General features: G+C 42.5%; 1 protein-coding gene across 20 annotated transcripts in view; it reads right to left on the bottom strand.

Annotated features, from left to right (window-relative positions):
* Window positions 1-36: 36 nt before the first annotated feature.
* The window catches only part of GRIP1 (glutamate receptor interacting protein 1), a 356892-nt gene continuing 341937 nt past the window's right edge, over window positions 37-14991 (bottom strand). For 11 of the 20 annotated variants that reach the window (XM_079994094.1, XM_079994088.1, XM_079994101.1 and 8 more), the window contains 6 exons: window positions 9370-9526; window positions 6168-6270; window positions 5969-6013; window positions 3944-4177; window positions 2832-2978; window positions 37-1646 (listed from right to left, as the gene is read on the bottom strand). In XM_079994094.1, coding sequence (XP_079850220.1) covers window positions 1410-1646; window positions 2832-2978; window positions 3944-4177; window positions 5969-6013; window positions 6168-6270; window positions 9370-9526 — 923 coding nt within the window. In that variant the 3' untranslated portion in view covers window positions 37-1409. Of the gene's footprint in view, window positions 1647-2831; window positions 2979-3943; window positions 4178-5968; window positions 6014-6167; window positions 6271-9369; window positions 9527-14991 lie in introns of those variants that run through there. The other 9 variants (XM_079994090.1, XM_079994100.1, XM_079994105.1 and 6 more) reach the window with 3 other exon arrangements.

Raw genomic sequence — 14991 nt, 5'->3', positions numbered from 1 at the left:
TTCTTTGTTAACAAATAAAAATACATATTAAGTGTGGTTCATGATCTGGGTTTCAGTTTCGTTTTAAATGAATTTTTCTCTGGCAGTGCTGAAATATGAACAAAACATTTCACTTTTCATGTTCATGTAACAGGTTTAAGGAAAACAGCATCAGGGATATCCTAACAATTCAGATAGATGAAAAACTGGTCGTTAAAATAAGAAATGAGGACTCTACAGTTATAAGAGACAAATCCAGTGTCTTTTCCAGTCACCAAGTAACATTAATTACCATTGACAATACAATAAACAAATCAAAGCAGCTGCTGGTGAACCTAAAAAAGCAACTGGCAGCATTTTATTGCTCTGAGCAGGAAAGGGAAGAATCTGAGTGTGTGTGTGTGTGTGTATGTGTGCAAAATGTATTTACAGTTTTTAAATGAATTGACATTAATAAGAGTTAATGAGAGAGATCCAACAAAATGCATTTAAATAGCTATTTGAAACCAATGCACATACCATTCATTTTAATTTTTAAAAAAGAATTGTGTGTTGCTATACAAGTTAACTTGTGTATATGCCTAAACTGGGGCAGTTCATACAGTTTTGCACTGGTATTTCTTTGTTACTGCAGTTCAAAATTTAAAGAAAAGAAATCTACTTGAATACATGTTATAAAAGTCTTTTTTTTAAATTTCGCTAAAACTTGTTTTGCTTTTTTTAAAAAAAACCCAGTAATTTATCCGAAGTTCCAAATACCTAAAAGTTAAAAGTCCATACAGGGTGCAAGACATATCCTGTTCAGTACATCATTGCATAGGGTATAATATAACTCTTAATAAAATCATACTACAGCTGGGCCGGTAAAAGTTTCACCTCTTTGCACTTCAGATTCCTGTGTGCAATTTTGGCTAAAATAGTTGTAAAACCACATAGTAGCTTTTAATCCCCCCCCCCCCCTTTTTTCATTACCGCAGAAGCAACAGAACTATATAGTTCATTTAAAAAACAACTACTATGATACAGTGATCTGGGTCCAGCAGCAATAGTCTGTGATTCCTTCACTTAGTTATCCAGCTGGTATTTAAATAAGTTGCAATGTTCTGAAAATCAGATCCTCTGTTGTAATTATTTACATGGATGGTCCCCCCCTCCCCCAATCTTTCACTAATCTGCCATGATAGGATTTACAGCCATTTTCACCATTCGTTTCTCTTGTTACTAAGGGTCAGGTTGAAATGGCACTACACATGGGTGATAAAAAAACGAGAGCAGAGCAAAAAAACTCAGCATTGGAAGCAAGTAGCAAATTATGAGCCCCCCCCCCCTGTGCTTCTTAATGCCACACGACAGCCACATCTTCAGTGTAACAGAAACCTGAAAGGGATTAGCACCATTTAAATGTTTTGCACTAAATACAGTTTTTTTGGCTACAAAGTGTTCATAGGCTCCCGTTTCATCTCTGAACCAGCGCTGTGTACACTTTGTTGAAGGAAGGCATGGTTTTGTTCGTTCCATTCCCCAGCCGGGAAAGTCTGTTGTTCCGAGCTTACCTTTTGAGAGGCTAGAGGGTTTCGACTAATAACAAGTTCCAATTTGTTACCAGACTCTGCTATAAGGGGCACAACCAGACAGCAGTCAAAGTCTCTTGTGCGAACATGGTTTACCTGAAAAGTAAAAAATGTTTGTCTTGGATGAAAGGTGACAAAGGAAAACTGAATGCATTTTTCTCCCTCCTCAATGACCCTTAATCCTTGTGATACTCTATAAGCCTACACAAAATAAGGTAAAGGGACCCCTGACCATTAGGTCCAGTCGTGGCCGTCTCTGGGGTTGTGGCGCTCATGTCGCTTTATTGGCTGAGGGAGCCAGCGTACAGCTTCCGGGTCATGTGGCCAGCATGACTAAGCCGCTTCTGGCGAACCAGAGCAGCGCACGGAAATGCCGTTTACCTTCCCACTGGAGCAGTACCTATTTATCTACTGGCACTTTGACACCGCGTCCCTTCTACACAAAGTACCTTACCAAAAAAAGGGTGGCTTTAAAAGAAGTAAATGTTTGGTAAAAGGCTACTGTTAATTGAATTTATTTGCTCTGCTAATGCTTATAAATAAATCTTAACCTCACGTGTTCCAAGATACCATTAGTCTAGAAGATTTGGAGTTCAACTGTCATCGGTAATGACCATTCCCAACGGTTTCAGAAATATTAAATAGCACTGTGGCCAGAATGAAAGACTGTGGCACCTCCACAGCCAACCTGCCAAGTGGCCAACTGATCCTCACTTCAATCCTGTCCCCGAAAAGGACCTAAACCACTTACAAAACAGTGCCCACAACTGCCATTCCCAGAAGCTGATCCAGGAGGGTACCGTGGTGGCTAAGAGATTGAGTGTAATCAATAGGGTTGCACTCCTCCACCTCTCCTGATAAAAGCTCATTGTCTATCCGGATGACCAAGGCTGCTTCATTCCCAAGGCTTATCAGTCGTGATAAGCAGGTTGAATCTATGGAAGTTTACTGAGAAGTAAGTTCCACTGTGTTCGACAGGACTTTGTGTCAAGTGAGTAAACCTAGGCTTGCAGCTTTTCAGCGTTTGATGATTATTGTCTTTACGATATGTTGCCCTTAATTCATAGATCGAGAGTGTGTGTGTGTGTGGGTCTGTCTTCCCTATCATTCAGTTCACAGTACACAATGAATGAGGGAGCTGAACTTTGCTGTGCAACTGAATTTCAGATACAGTTTCCACTACTGTGAATGCTGAACTTGACTGCAGAATGCTTTCTGTTCTACAAAAAAAACCCCATGCCCTTGATACGGCTTTTCTGTGTTAGTATGGTTCACTCTTACCTGGAGCAGTCTGTCATATGGCTTCAACCCTCCCACATCTCCAGGTCCAGCTGGCCGAATATTTTTAACATACACGCCCTTTTCCAATAAGGCATCGGAGACGCTGAACCCAAAGTCCTCCATATCTGAATCCTTGTACAAAGTTACCTGTAGGGAAGGGGAAAGCAAAGATAATCTGAGGTCTGCATTATAAAGATTATGGAAGCTCTGTTCTGCTCCATCTTTCCATGTCCCCTCCCCCCAAATAGTTAGCTGTAGTGTGTGGGTAAAGGTAAAGGTACACCTGACTGTTAGGTCCAGTCACGGACGACTCTGGGGTTGCAGCGCTCATCTCACTTTATTGGCCGAGGGAGCTGGCATACAGCTTCCGGGTCATGTGGCCAGCATGACTAAGCTGCTTCTGGCGAACCAGAGCAGAGTACAGAAACGCCGTTTAATGCAAGAGTGGGGAACCTGTGCTCCCCCCCCCCCAATGTTGTTGGATGCCAATTCTCACCAGCTCTAGCCAACATGTCTACCAATTCGCAATGATGGTAGTTGCAGTCCCATTAGATCTAGAGAGCCACAGGCCCCCATCCCCGCCGTTTTATAGTCCCATGTTGCTATTGTCTTCTATTAACAAATATGCTTTTCTTCATCTCTCAAAGAAATGAGTAGCTCATTATATTGTCTTGCTTTGTTGTCTAAACTCTGTATTATGGTCCAGTTTGGATGCTCGTCCTTCAGCTTAATAAGCTAAGTGAACCTTTCCCCTCGGTATCACCAACATGAAAGTTTGGGAAAGCTCTGCATTAGAGGGAGTACTGTCATCCAATTGGGATGCTCAAACTCAGGACGAAAGGGAGAAACGTGCTAAGAGGAAGGCACGTTTTGGCAAACATCTACCATGATCAACTCCTGCCTGGAAACCTATGTCCCCACTGTGGAAGGATGTGTGGATCAAAAAATGGCCGCCACAGTCACTTACAGACTCACTGTTAAGACTGTGTTCATGGAAGACAGTCTTACTCAGCCATGGGTGATCACCAAAGAAGAAGAAGACGACGGTCATCTGCTCTGTGCAAGATTACTAGTAGTCAGAAGGGGAGAAACCAGACGGTGCACCAACTCACCTTGTGTAACTCCACAGGAGTTGGTGACATAATTTCTTTCATCTCTTGCTTCATCTTCCGCAAAGCTACAGACTTTCTTCCCACATCTGAAGGCAACGTATTGCTACGGGTCGTCTGGCTGTAATGAGGCCTCGAAGTGCTTCGTTCCTGGAAGCTGGCTTGTCTCCCCAGGTGGCTGCGATGCTGCGGGTTGTCATGGTTCAGACTCATGGTGCTCCCTGACATAATGGTTGCCTGTAGCGTTAACAAAAAGTTTTTATCATACATGACATAGTAAAAAAACACCCAGAAGATGAGGCTGTAACTAAAGGCAGCAGCATCTATTCTGTCGTCTTGGCCAGAACACAAGTCACTTCAGAGCACAGCAAATGGCTGGAGGATAGATGGACAATTTGAGTGGGAGTCCTCTGAAAAATGTACTTGACGAAAAAGGTTGTTGGATGACATTTTTATCCAATCTGCGGGGGACGGGGGGAGTGACAGCTTCTATAATTGGTGAGTTACAATGGCCGGCCGTAGTCATGCTTGGCCACCAGGGGAACGAAAGTGGACTACAAAAATCTTTGCTGTCAAAAGTTCTTTACATTAAGCTATTTTGTTATTTAAATTAATCCTGGCACATGCATAATTAGTTTATCCTAAATATAATGAATGCTACAATAGGCAGCATTTTTGCAGATCTGAGGTATTAGAACAAAGCAAGTCAACAAAAGAAGCAGCAATATCTTTGATGAGAACTCATGGGAAGGCTACTTAGCACAGGTTTGGGAAATTGACTGGCAGGCCTACTTAGATCTGGCACTCGACCCAATTTGGCCTGCGAGGCTTTCTCCATTTGCTGACGTCTTACGTGATGTCAGGACATGGCTCTAAAGGAGCAAACAGGAGCTCAAAGCAAGCTCCCTATTGTTCATGAGCAAGTGGGGCTCACTGACAGTGCCAGTCAGTTGATCAATACTGAAAAGTGAACTGCTTTGAGAGGGGTCCAAACAAGGTTGGATTGATGGGAAACAAGGGTCTTGTTTCTGCAATATAATTTTGCACAGCTGCTTCCTGCTCGCTGAGATGCCAACGAGGCAGCTGAGCACAATTAGGGTAAGCAAATGCCCAATTCATTTATCACCTTTTTTTTTTAAAAAAAGCAACAAAAACAACCCACCATGTCATCTTTAAAATGGGGAATTATCAACCTACTGAAACATTTGTTCCCGTTATCTATTTCCATATCCGTTTGCTGTGCTGTCAGGAAGGAATTTGGCAAGAGAAGCCTGAGGTACCATGCCTTTAGACAGAGCTTTCCCTTACGTTCCTCCGAATGGCAATTAAACTCAGATCAGGTCCACATGAAAGTAAACAGACGTGCAGTACGGAAGCCATAATTCTGAGGCTGCGCAATCCACTCGAGCTCCATGAGTTTTACCCAGCTATGCCATTCACATTCCTTGTGGTTGCTCAGGGACTTCAGTATGACATAAAAATGAAAATGAGACTCTGCCAGTTTTTGCAACGCAAGGAATTTAAAAGAACATAAAAGAAAATTTTTGAGGACTTGCCCTTTTGAAACGTTAAAACTGTTTTAAGTTATATTCATTTTTGGTGTAATTAAGGAACATGCAGGCAACTTTAAACAAAAGAATTGTCTTTTTTAAAAAAGTAAATCTCTAGGTGGGAAGTTAATGTGGAATTCATTGCAGTTGCCTTGGCTCATCAGGTGACTCCCGATTTTAAAACTTGCAAGGTTGCTTTTCGTTTATGTTCCCCTTAATTCAGATTCATTTTTGTTGCAAGAGATACATGCCAAGGAAACCTTGTGTAAAAAGCAGCTGGAAGAGAATGGGATGTGCTGCTGCCGAGGAAAAATAAGCCTGCAAACAGGTGCAGCCAGCAGTAGCACAGGAGAAGCTTTTGAACACATAACACGCTTGTATCATTTCAGCAGCAGTTCCATGAAAGAAAACAGCTTGATTAGGGGGAAATCAGGGGAGGCAGCTGCACAAGCAAAATATAAACATAAAGGGTAGGTACCAAGAGAGTCATGTTTCTCAAACACAGACGCCTGTCAGCCTTGTCCTGTGGAAAGGGGGGGTTAAAGCTTTAAAATGAATTTGTGAGATTAATGCAAACTTAGGGGGAAAAAATAGAGGGGGGAAAACAAAAAAATGAGTGTTAATTGAAAAAGAAATTGGTATATTGTGACGGGATTAAGATTTATTTATTTTTCTACCTCTAATTCCCTCAGAATTCCTGACTGTCCACAAGTCTCCAAGTCCTCCAGTGCTTGAGACCAGAAATTTTCCTCCTGGTCAGTCTCGGGGGCACCTGCAAAGCTGGATTCATAGAGAAAGGTTTGCTTAAGTGGCAAAGGCAACACGGCAGTGTACTTCATAGGAATGGTTTACAGCAACAAAACCAGACTTAAGGGTGAGCATGGGCAGGAAGCAAGCAAGCTTAGGCAGGGCTGTGGAGAAGGAGCGCGATTACTGACGCACAACACGGGGGCTTAATTAACCCGAGAATTTACAAGTGGTCTGTAAATAAAACTTCACACAAACCCTGGCCTACTTTTATTGCAGCAATCTTCATGGCTAATTCATGCTTAGGAGCTGCTATGAATGGTGAGGTTGCACATGCAGGCACATTTGTGAGGGAAAGGAAGATGCAAGGTTAATGGTTCGCATAAACTAAACTGGGAGAAACAGCACAGCCTCTCGCTCCTGACAATTATCAGTCACGACTGGAATTGCCACTCCCACACTTAAGATAGATCCCCAAATTCACCTAATGCAGATTTAGTGTGCAATCCCACACTCACTGGTTCAGTGGCTGAGGGGTATTAGGATAAGGCAGGGGGGTTCTTCTGAAGTCCAGATCCACTGCCTTAGCTGAAAAAAATGCCTCCATGTGCAAAGGCTCCTATGCTCTGCTGCAGAAGTAGAGTCTATGCATCTCCATAAACAGAATGGAGTTGTGTTGGTGTGTAGGTGCAGTGGAGGAGGAGGACCCCACAATTCTGTAGCAAGGGCTACAGACATTCGGGAAATCTATCCAAGGACAGGATCTGGCACAAGCAAGTGGGAGAAGGGAAAAGGCAGGAAAGAGATTGCTCCCTTTTCTGTTTTCTCCTTGCCTTCCCAGAACTGGGAAAGGTTTGGGTGATTTGGAACAAATGCTGGCAAATCAGGGACAGAGCTTAGGGCCTGCAGATTCCCAGCCACAGGATTGTTCAGGCCCCCCAATATCTGTAAAATATTTACATTAGAAACGTGCAGTCTCCCCACCCATCACCATTGGGGATCAATCCATATTTGATCACCATTCCTTCAATCCACATTTTAAGATGTGCTAGCCAGAACCTAGGCCCAGATTTGCCCAAGACGTGCATTAGCCAACCACTAGATTAGCACATGGACTTTTCTTGGCATGTGGCTGCTGGGGTAAGTATGCCTCTGCTTTGCATCCAACCTACCACTCGCCAAAGTTGCTGTCAGTCTAACAATATGGCGGCACCCTACGGTTCTCCAAACCAAGCAGAAACTAGATGAATGCTTAGAAATCTCGGGCCATGCAGAGAGACTGGCTGCGTGTGGAGGGAAAAATTAGGATCCATTTCTGGATGCATGTGTGGGAATCATTAACTCAGAAAATAAGCTTTTGATTGACTTGGCATCAGCTGGAGGAACAGATGTGTGGGTTTTAGTGCTATTTACCCCAGGTTTTGGATCAGGTTCAGTTGCAACTGAGCATCTTCATTATCAGCAGAGACAAACTAGGGCACCTTTAGGTTTACCATGGATTCATGAGTCCAAAGTGATAAAAAAACAGTGCAGCAAGTCGTTTCCCACGAGGACACTGGAGATAATGGTTTGGGACAGTGTGTGTGCGTTTTGGCAGGGAGGGCAGAGGAATTATTCAAGTCACGCTGTAATCGCTAGTAACACTTTCCATGTGTGCTCTGAGACTATTGATTAGACTGTAGGTCAGCTGGAGAAACTAGCAATAATGCTGCTTGTCTGAGGGTTACAGCAAAACTCTTCTAAGGCCAGCAGCGTCAGGCAATTCTCTGAAGTACGGCAAGTAAACTGGGAACCAGAGCACAGAAGTTCTATTGATTTTTTTAACACAAACTATGTGTGACAGTGACGTGGGTGGTGCTGTGGGTTAAACCACAGAGCCTAGGACTTGCTGATCAAAAGGTCAGCAGTTCGAATCCCCGCGACGGGGTGAGCTCCTGTTGTTCAGTCCCTGCTCCTGCCCACCTAGCAGTTCAAAAGCACGTCAAAGTGCAAGTAGACATATAGATACCACTCCAGCAGGAAGGTAAACGGCGAAGCAGCTTAGTCATGCTGGCCACATGACCCGGAAGCTGTATGCCAGCTCCCTCAGCCAGTAAAGCGAGATGAGCGCCGCAACCCCAGAGTCAGCCACGATTGGACCTAATGGTCAGGGCTCCCTTTACCTTATGTGTGACAGTGGCAAACCCCATGTTCTTCAAAGTGGGTCTGCACAGGGAATAGGGTGCAATTTAAAGAGCCAGTGGGGCGAGTGGGTGAGGAATGCCGAACCCTCTCCCCCCAGTGCTTTTCTCCTAGGTGGGCTTACATCTCAGTTAGGCTCTATGCTGGAAGTGAACCTAACTGGGAGCAAAATCCCTGGTGGAGGGTTTGGGGTTCAGCACTCACACTCATGTGTCCCCTTAGCCCTTTAAGTTGCACCCAACCCACTTGAAAAGTGGGTCTGTTGCCCCATTCATCTATAAAAACATGGATCTGTTGCCATCACCTGTGCTTTGGGCAAATTCTTCTCCATGCCTTTTGTTTACTCTGCAAAATAAGGGGTCAAGCCATTGACTTATTCTGTCTTGATTAGAGACAACGTTTCCTGGCCAGAGCCTCCCCAAGATGGGTCAAGCCTTGACAAGAATTGCATTGTCATTGGTAACATTTCATCCCCTTGTCCCACATGGCTCCCCTTTCTTAAAGGGGCACCATGGCTACTGCAACCACAGTACCCATAGATAATGAAGAATCAGTCTCTACAAAGATGCGTGTGTACGAAACTACATTTATGTCAAATGCTGATGTGCGTGGAACAAGATTAGGGAAACGAAAGACTCTTACAACATTCAAAGGATGGGGGTGGGGAAGGACCTATTTTCAGTTTAATTGTTGCATTAACAAGAACCAATGATCTATCCTTTTATGCATAGAATTTCACCAAGTGCACATGTATTGCTTTCAGCATCATAACCTTTCATGAATGTCACTAACCTAACCTAATAAATCTCATGCAGCATGAACTGTAAATATCTCAGTAGTGCGAGGATAAACTGGCAACTGGTGTTTTGAGCTCAGGCAAGTGGTGTATGTATTCACAAAGAACATTGCTGCTGCTGCAAAGATAAATTGAGTAACAGGCGCAAAACATACCTGCTTGCGACTGGTTTATCCCATTCATCATCACTTAGCCCTGTGTTGTGGAAGGGGTTGGTTCGGGGCCTGTTGGGAGGGGATAAACTGCTCCTTTGTTTTGGACTCCTCCATTCAAATGTGTTGAAGTTGTATCCTGAAGCCTGATAATTGGGACCTAAAATATTAACCATATTTGTAAAACCGCGATGCTTTAAACGAAGAAAGTATTTTATAACACTACATTGCACCCCTAATAACACAATGTCTTTTAACTTATTTCATTGTTCTTCCAGCAATTATGTGAGCTAAAGCCATCCTTGTTCCCATTTCATGCATGTGGAACTGAGGCCATGAGAGTTGCTCAGAATTATCTAGGAAACAGACTGATTTGAACCAACATCCAATTCTTCACTGAGTCTCAAAAGTGTAGCTCACCTTGCCTTCTCAATCTGTGATAAAGAAATGACCTGACATAGATGATATCAAAGAACTCGTAGCAGAGTAATTATAACAAAGAAACAAGGCAATATATTCCAGTCAGAGTCTGGGAATGCAGCATGTCACACAACAAACTCTCTGTACGAGCTTAAGAGAAAGTTTCTATAAATATATTTTGGTGGTACTAAACACCAACGCCCCTTATTTGCACATGTTATTATTCATTGGAGATGTAAAGCAACCAATGCTGACATATTACATTTTTGGGTGATGTCCTAAAATACTGATATTTTGGCACTCCATTATAAATGAAATGCAATTGATAACAGGGTGCAGACTTCCATTTGATCCATTAGCAGTCTTGTGGACACAGAATAGGTAATATTTCTCTAGGCATTCATGTGAAGGGCAGATAAGGAGCAGCCCCTTCTCTCTAGTTGCTGCTTGCAGTGTTCTGGCTCAATAGTAGTATCCCATTTTGCTAGGCTAGGGAACAGATAAGAGGGAAGCATCTCTGCTAAAGTAGCCTTGCACTACCATCACAGGTTCTCACACACAGTAAAAACAAGCAAGCTTCTACACCCAGCTATGGAATGAGTGGTTGGTAGGATGGGGATCCTGAAAAGCAGAGAATACTGCAGAATTGGGAGTATGTAAAAACCATAGATAATATGGGAGAAAATACAGTGGTGCCTCACAAGACGAAATTAATCCGTTCCGCGAGTCTCTTCGTCTAGCGGTTTTTTCGTCTTGCAAAGCAAGCCCATTGACGGCTTAGCGGCTTAGAAAAAGGGAGGGAAAGGAAAAAAACCGGCAGGAACTCGCAAGACATTTTCGTCTTGCGAAGCAAGCCCATAGGGAAATTCGTTTTGCGAAGTGCCTCCAAAACGGAAAACCCTTTCGTCTAGTGGGTTTTCCGTCTTGCGAGGCGTTCGTCTTGCGGGGCACCACTGTATATAGGCCATATCACTATCATGTTAAGGCAACCAAAACAAAGGTCACCTAAACCAGTGTTTCCCAACCTTGTGCCTCCAGCTGTTTTTGGACTATAATTCCCATCATCCCTTGCCACTGGTCTTGCTAGTCAGGGATGATGGGAGTTGTAGTTCAAAAACAGCTGGAGGCACAAGGTTGGGAAACACTGACCTAAACTGTACTTGCACTACAGATTACAGTGGTACCTTGGGTTGCAGATGCTTCAGGTTACAGATGCTTCAGGTTACAGACTCCACTAACCCAGAAATAGTACCTTGGGTTAAGAACTTTGCTTCAGGGTGAGAACAGAAATCGTGCTCCGGCGGCACGGCAGCAGCAGCAGGAGGCCCCAGTAACTAAAGGGGTAGCAGGAGGCCCCATTAGCTTAACTCAGGTTAAGAACAGTTTCAGGTTACGAACGGACCTCTGGAATGAATTAAGTTCTTAACCAGAGATACCACTGTATGGGGAACATGGTTATCAGGTTATCCTGTTTAGCAAGTATTAAGTTTATCTCCATTAGGAAAAGACATGGACTGAATCTGAACTGGAAAAGTTGGACAGAAACCAGCCAATACTTCAAAACTAAAATGGAAACAGCAAGGTGAAAAACCAAGGGCATCTTTTTATAATGGCTCTTATAAGCTGTGAGATAAAATAATGAGCTGTCTTGAAAACTATCATCTTCCTATGCTAATGACTTGCCAGTGTAAGCACTTCCATCTTTACACAACTTTGGCCATAGACAAAATACCTGAGAGGATCTGTGCAGGCTGTAGCACACTGTATTCTCAGGGCAGTTTAACTAAAAGCAAAGACTGCAGAACAGAGGATTCCCATTTGTATGTGGTGGAGGGGAACTGCTGTACTAAAGTAACTCATTCAAGCTGTCGGCTTGATGCAATGTTAAATACTTAATGAGAAAAATAGAAGATCAGTATAGAAAGGGTTGTAAAGCCATCTAGTGCAGCACAAGGCAGGAACTATCCATCAACTCCGCTGCTCGCAGATTTGACTATTCCCCACTCATACTTCAACCTCAAACTACACATTTCCCAATTTTTAGGTGAGTCTGTAAGGTAGTGGTATGTGGAGCCAATGATACCTCACCCTTTCCCCAAAACTGGTGCACAAGGTGGCTTGCAACACAGCATACAATATAAGCAGCTATATAAAATATAATACAAAGCAGAATACAATCATACCTCCATTATAAAAAAAACAGCACTAAATTCTGACCTGTATCAACACCATTAGGTTCCAAAGGACTGGACAAATAAATAAGTTTCCACCTGTCTAAATATATGAAAATGGCTATATACCAGGCTTCCTCAACCTCGGCCCTCCAGATGTTTTTGGCCTACAACTCCCATGATCCCTAGCTAGCAGGACCAGTGGTCAGGGATGATGGGAATTGTAGTCTCAAAACACCTGGAGGGCCAAGGTTGAGGAAGCCTGCTATATATACCAATAGTATCACAATAAAGGAAGGCTGCAGAAATTCATGGATCTGCATGGGGTTCTCTCAAAATCTCTTTACTTTATTGCTAAGGTAGTTGATAATTTCAGATGCAAGATCCAAGATGCATAGCTCCAGTTCAGTGCAATGGAAATTGTCACCACCATGGAAATTGGACCACATTAAACGGTCTGATTTGGAGTGGCCCCCTGTGAAACAATCCTATTGTTTCATAGGGGGCCACTCCAAATCAGACCATTTCACAATGCATGAAGGTAGTTTCTACCAAGTGGTACCGGCTTCAGTCACGTAGCTTATGACATCGTTAATGCCACACTTTTCTAAGATGTGTAGATATCAACACATTTCGTACCTTATGACATGGCATGAGTTCTTTGAAATTAGCTCTTGGGTAGTCATTTTGAGATAAACAAAAACTCTCCTCTCAATCTTTTTTTATCTAATGATTTATCAGGGCAGGTGATATAAAAATACTTAATGGTTGCCCCCTCGCCCATGCACAACCTTATACTTGAACTACTGAATTGAGTTGAATTTCTATTATCCAGGCTTGTACACTCCCCTCCCCTGACCTGAACCAAAATGTCTACTGCCGCCCATGATGGGTTGCTGACCATTCCTGGAGATTTTACTATTTTCGTTTAATAAAATATTCACAGCTCAATATTTCATTAGTTTTTCAGACAGATGAACAAATGGGTCTGCAGGGATTGTGTGTGATTCATGTGCTGTTTACTGTCGTGCAAACTAAATGATGGCTGCATGCTGAGACTTGCCTTCCTCAGAAGGGATGTGGAATGACAGCAGAACAGTGAGTTCTGGCACACAAATAAAAATAAATCAAATTGTCGCTCTTAAAAATTAAAAATATAGCAACATTTTATATTTGTAGAATTCAAAGGAAAGACTAACTACACAACGTCTAGCAAAAATGAAATTGCTAATATATATTTTTTTACAACTGGGAATTTTTCCTGACATGAAATCAGATACCCAACATTACATACGATGTTTCGTTCTACTACTGCTGTTAAAGAATAGCTTTAGTTGCTTGTTCTGAGCTTCAAAGTATTCGTATTTGACTTTCAAGCTCTTTTGCCCCTGCCCTGTTTTAACAATGTTTAAGGAGGAAACTTGAGCATTTTTCTTTCTTGCTAGGATAAAATGGATTCCAAAGGAACTTTGCAAAAGAGTAAATGACAGTTGCTTCCAGTGTCAAGCTACGCAATAAATGCAAGATCATTACTGAAAGTGCCCAACATTAGTTCACCCATATGCCAACAACAAAGAAAGAATTATTGCATTTCCTATTACAGAAGATAAACATTGCACAGCAGCTGATTTGGTCATCCACTCCACTAGAAGTCTATATAGACTAACATTATGATTCCCATAGTGACAAATCAGATCTTTCCAGACGTAAAGCATGAAGCAAACAATCCATCCCACTATCTAACCCAGCAATTTCTCCATCTCCTGAAGAGCTACAATGATTCCATTGAGCTATTGTGGCCAATGGCCACAGATAGACCTATCTTCCACAAATACCCCTTTAAAGCCATGTAAGGTAATGACCAATGCAACATCTTGTGGCAATACATTCTGTAAACTATTTAATATGGAATATGTTGCTTTTACTACTGCTAGTTGACCTTCTCACTGAGTAATCCACCATAACCTCAGTATCCTTTTCCTAGATGGTCACAACTAGTTGAGCATGAATGTGAAGTTAGGAGTGTGTGTCCTTTTGCCCTGATGTGCATCATTCTGCGCTTACATATATTGAAACTTATTTGCTGCTGTGTTGGAGAGATCTGTTTGGAACTCTTCACAGCCTGCCATGCATGTGTCTCAAAACACATGGAGAAGCAGAAGGGGGCTTAATGCAGACACAGCGACAGCAATTCTCATGAGCTTGGTGGCTCAGATGTCTTGGTGTGCAGGTATGTTTCTATGATCTTCATATGATCATGTGGCCAAGAACAAGTTGCATCTTCTTGTACAGCAGAGAGTTACTGGGTGAGTTGGTCCAAAAATACTTCTGAAGGAATGTGCAAAATGTGTAAGGGAAGGAGAATATTTATCTTTGAAACAATGACTTCTCTAGGTGGCATTTGAATGTCACTGTGCTCTGTTTAATATTCCAATGTAAAATACGATTTTTTAGAAGTCCTCATTTTTCCAACGCAGGATGTTTATAAAAACCTGCACTTCCAGGGCTCCAAGTTTTACCCTGAGATTTAAATGACAGTGCTTAAAATAAAGGTGAAATACTAAAAAACAAGCACGGATCTTTGAAGAGGTAAAAGAAAATCCATTCTGGCTCTTCCTCCCCTCCCTTCAAAACCTTTCCTAAAACCAGTTATTATTCTGAAAGCCCTCTGACATCTTAATGTCAAGGGATGAAGGAGAAACAAAAGGGTAACAAATCACTGAATAATCTCTTTATGCTTCCCCTTTGGCAGTTTACAATAAATCTTTACCATAGCCAGCTTAAAAATCACAATGAATGCACCTCAGATGTTCAAATTAATGAACACCTTCAATGTGTTCTGCATCTTTTATTAATCTAAGCTTGAAGGATAAACCCATTTAGCTGTGGATGAGCTATGGACTGGCTATTCAGACATCAGTAAACCTAGCAGAAGGCTGTTAGTATATTGATATATGCTTTATAACCTGTCACAGTGTCGTGAAAGAGTGAGACCAAGGTTAGCTGAATGCAAGAGGCAGCCAAGTGTGCTAAA

Source organism: Podarcis cretensis (genome assembly GCF_951804945.1).
Source record: "Podarcis cretensis genome assembly, chromosome: 10".
Lineage (NCBI taxonomy): Eukaryota > Metazoa > Chordata > Lepidosauria > Squamata > Lacertidae > Podarcis > Podarcis cretensis.
Note: the sequence above shows the minus strand (reverse complement) of the source record. Positions and strands in the feature narration are given on the sequence as shown.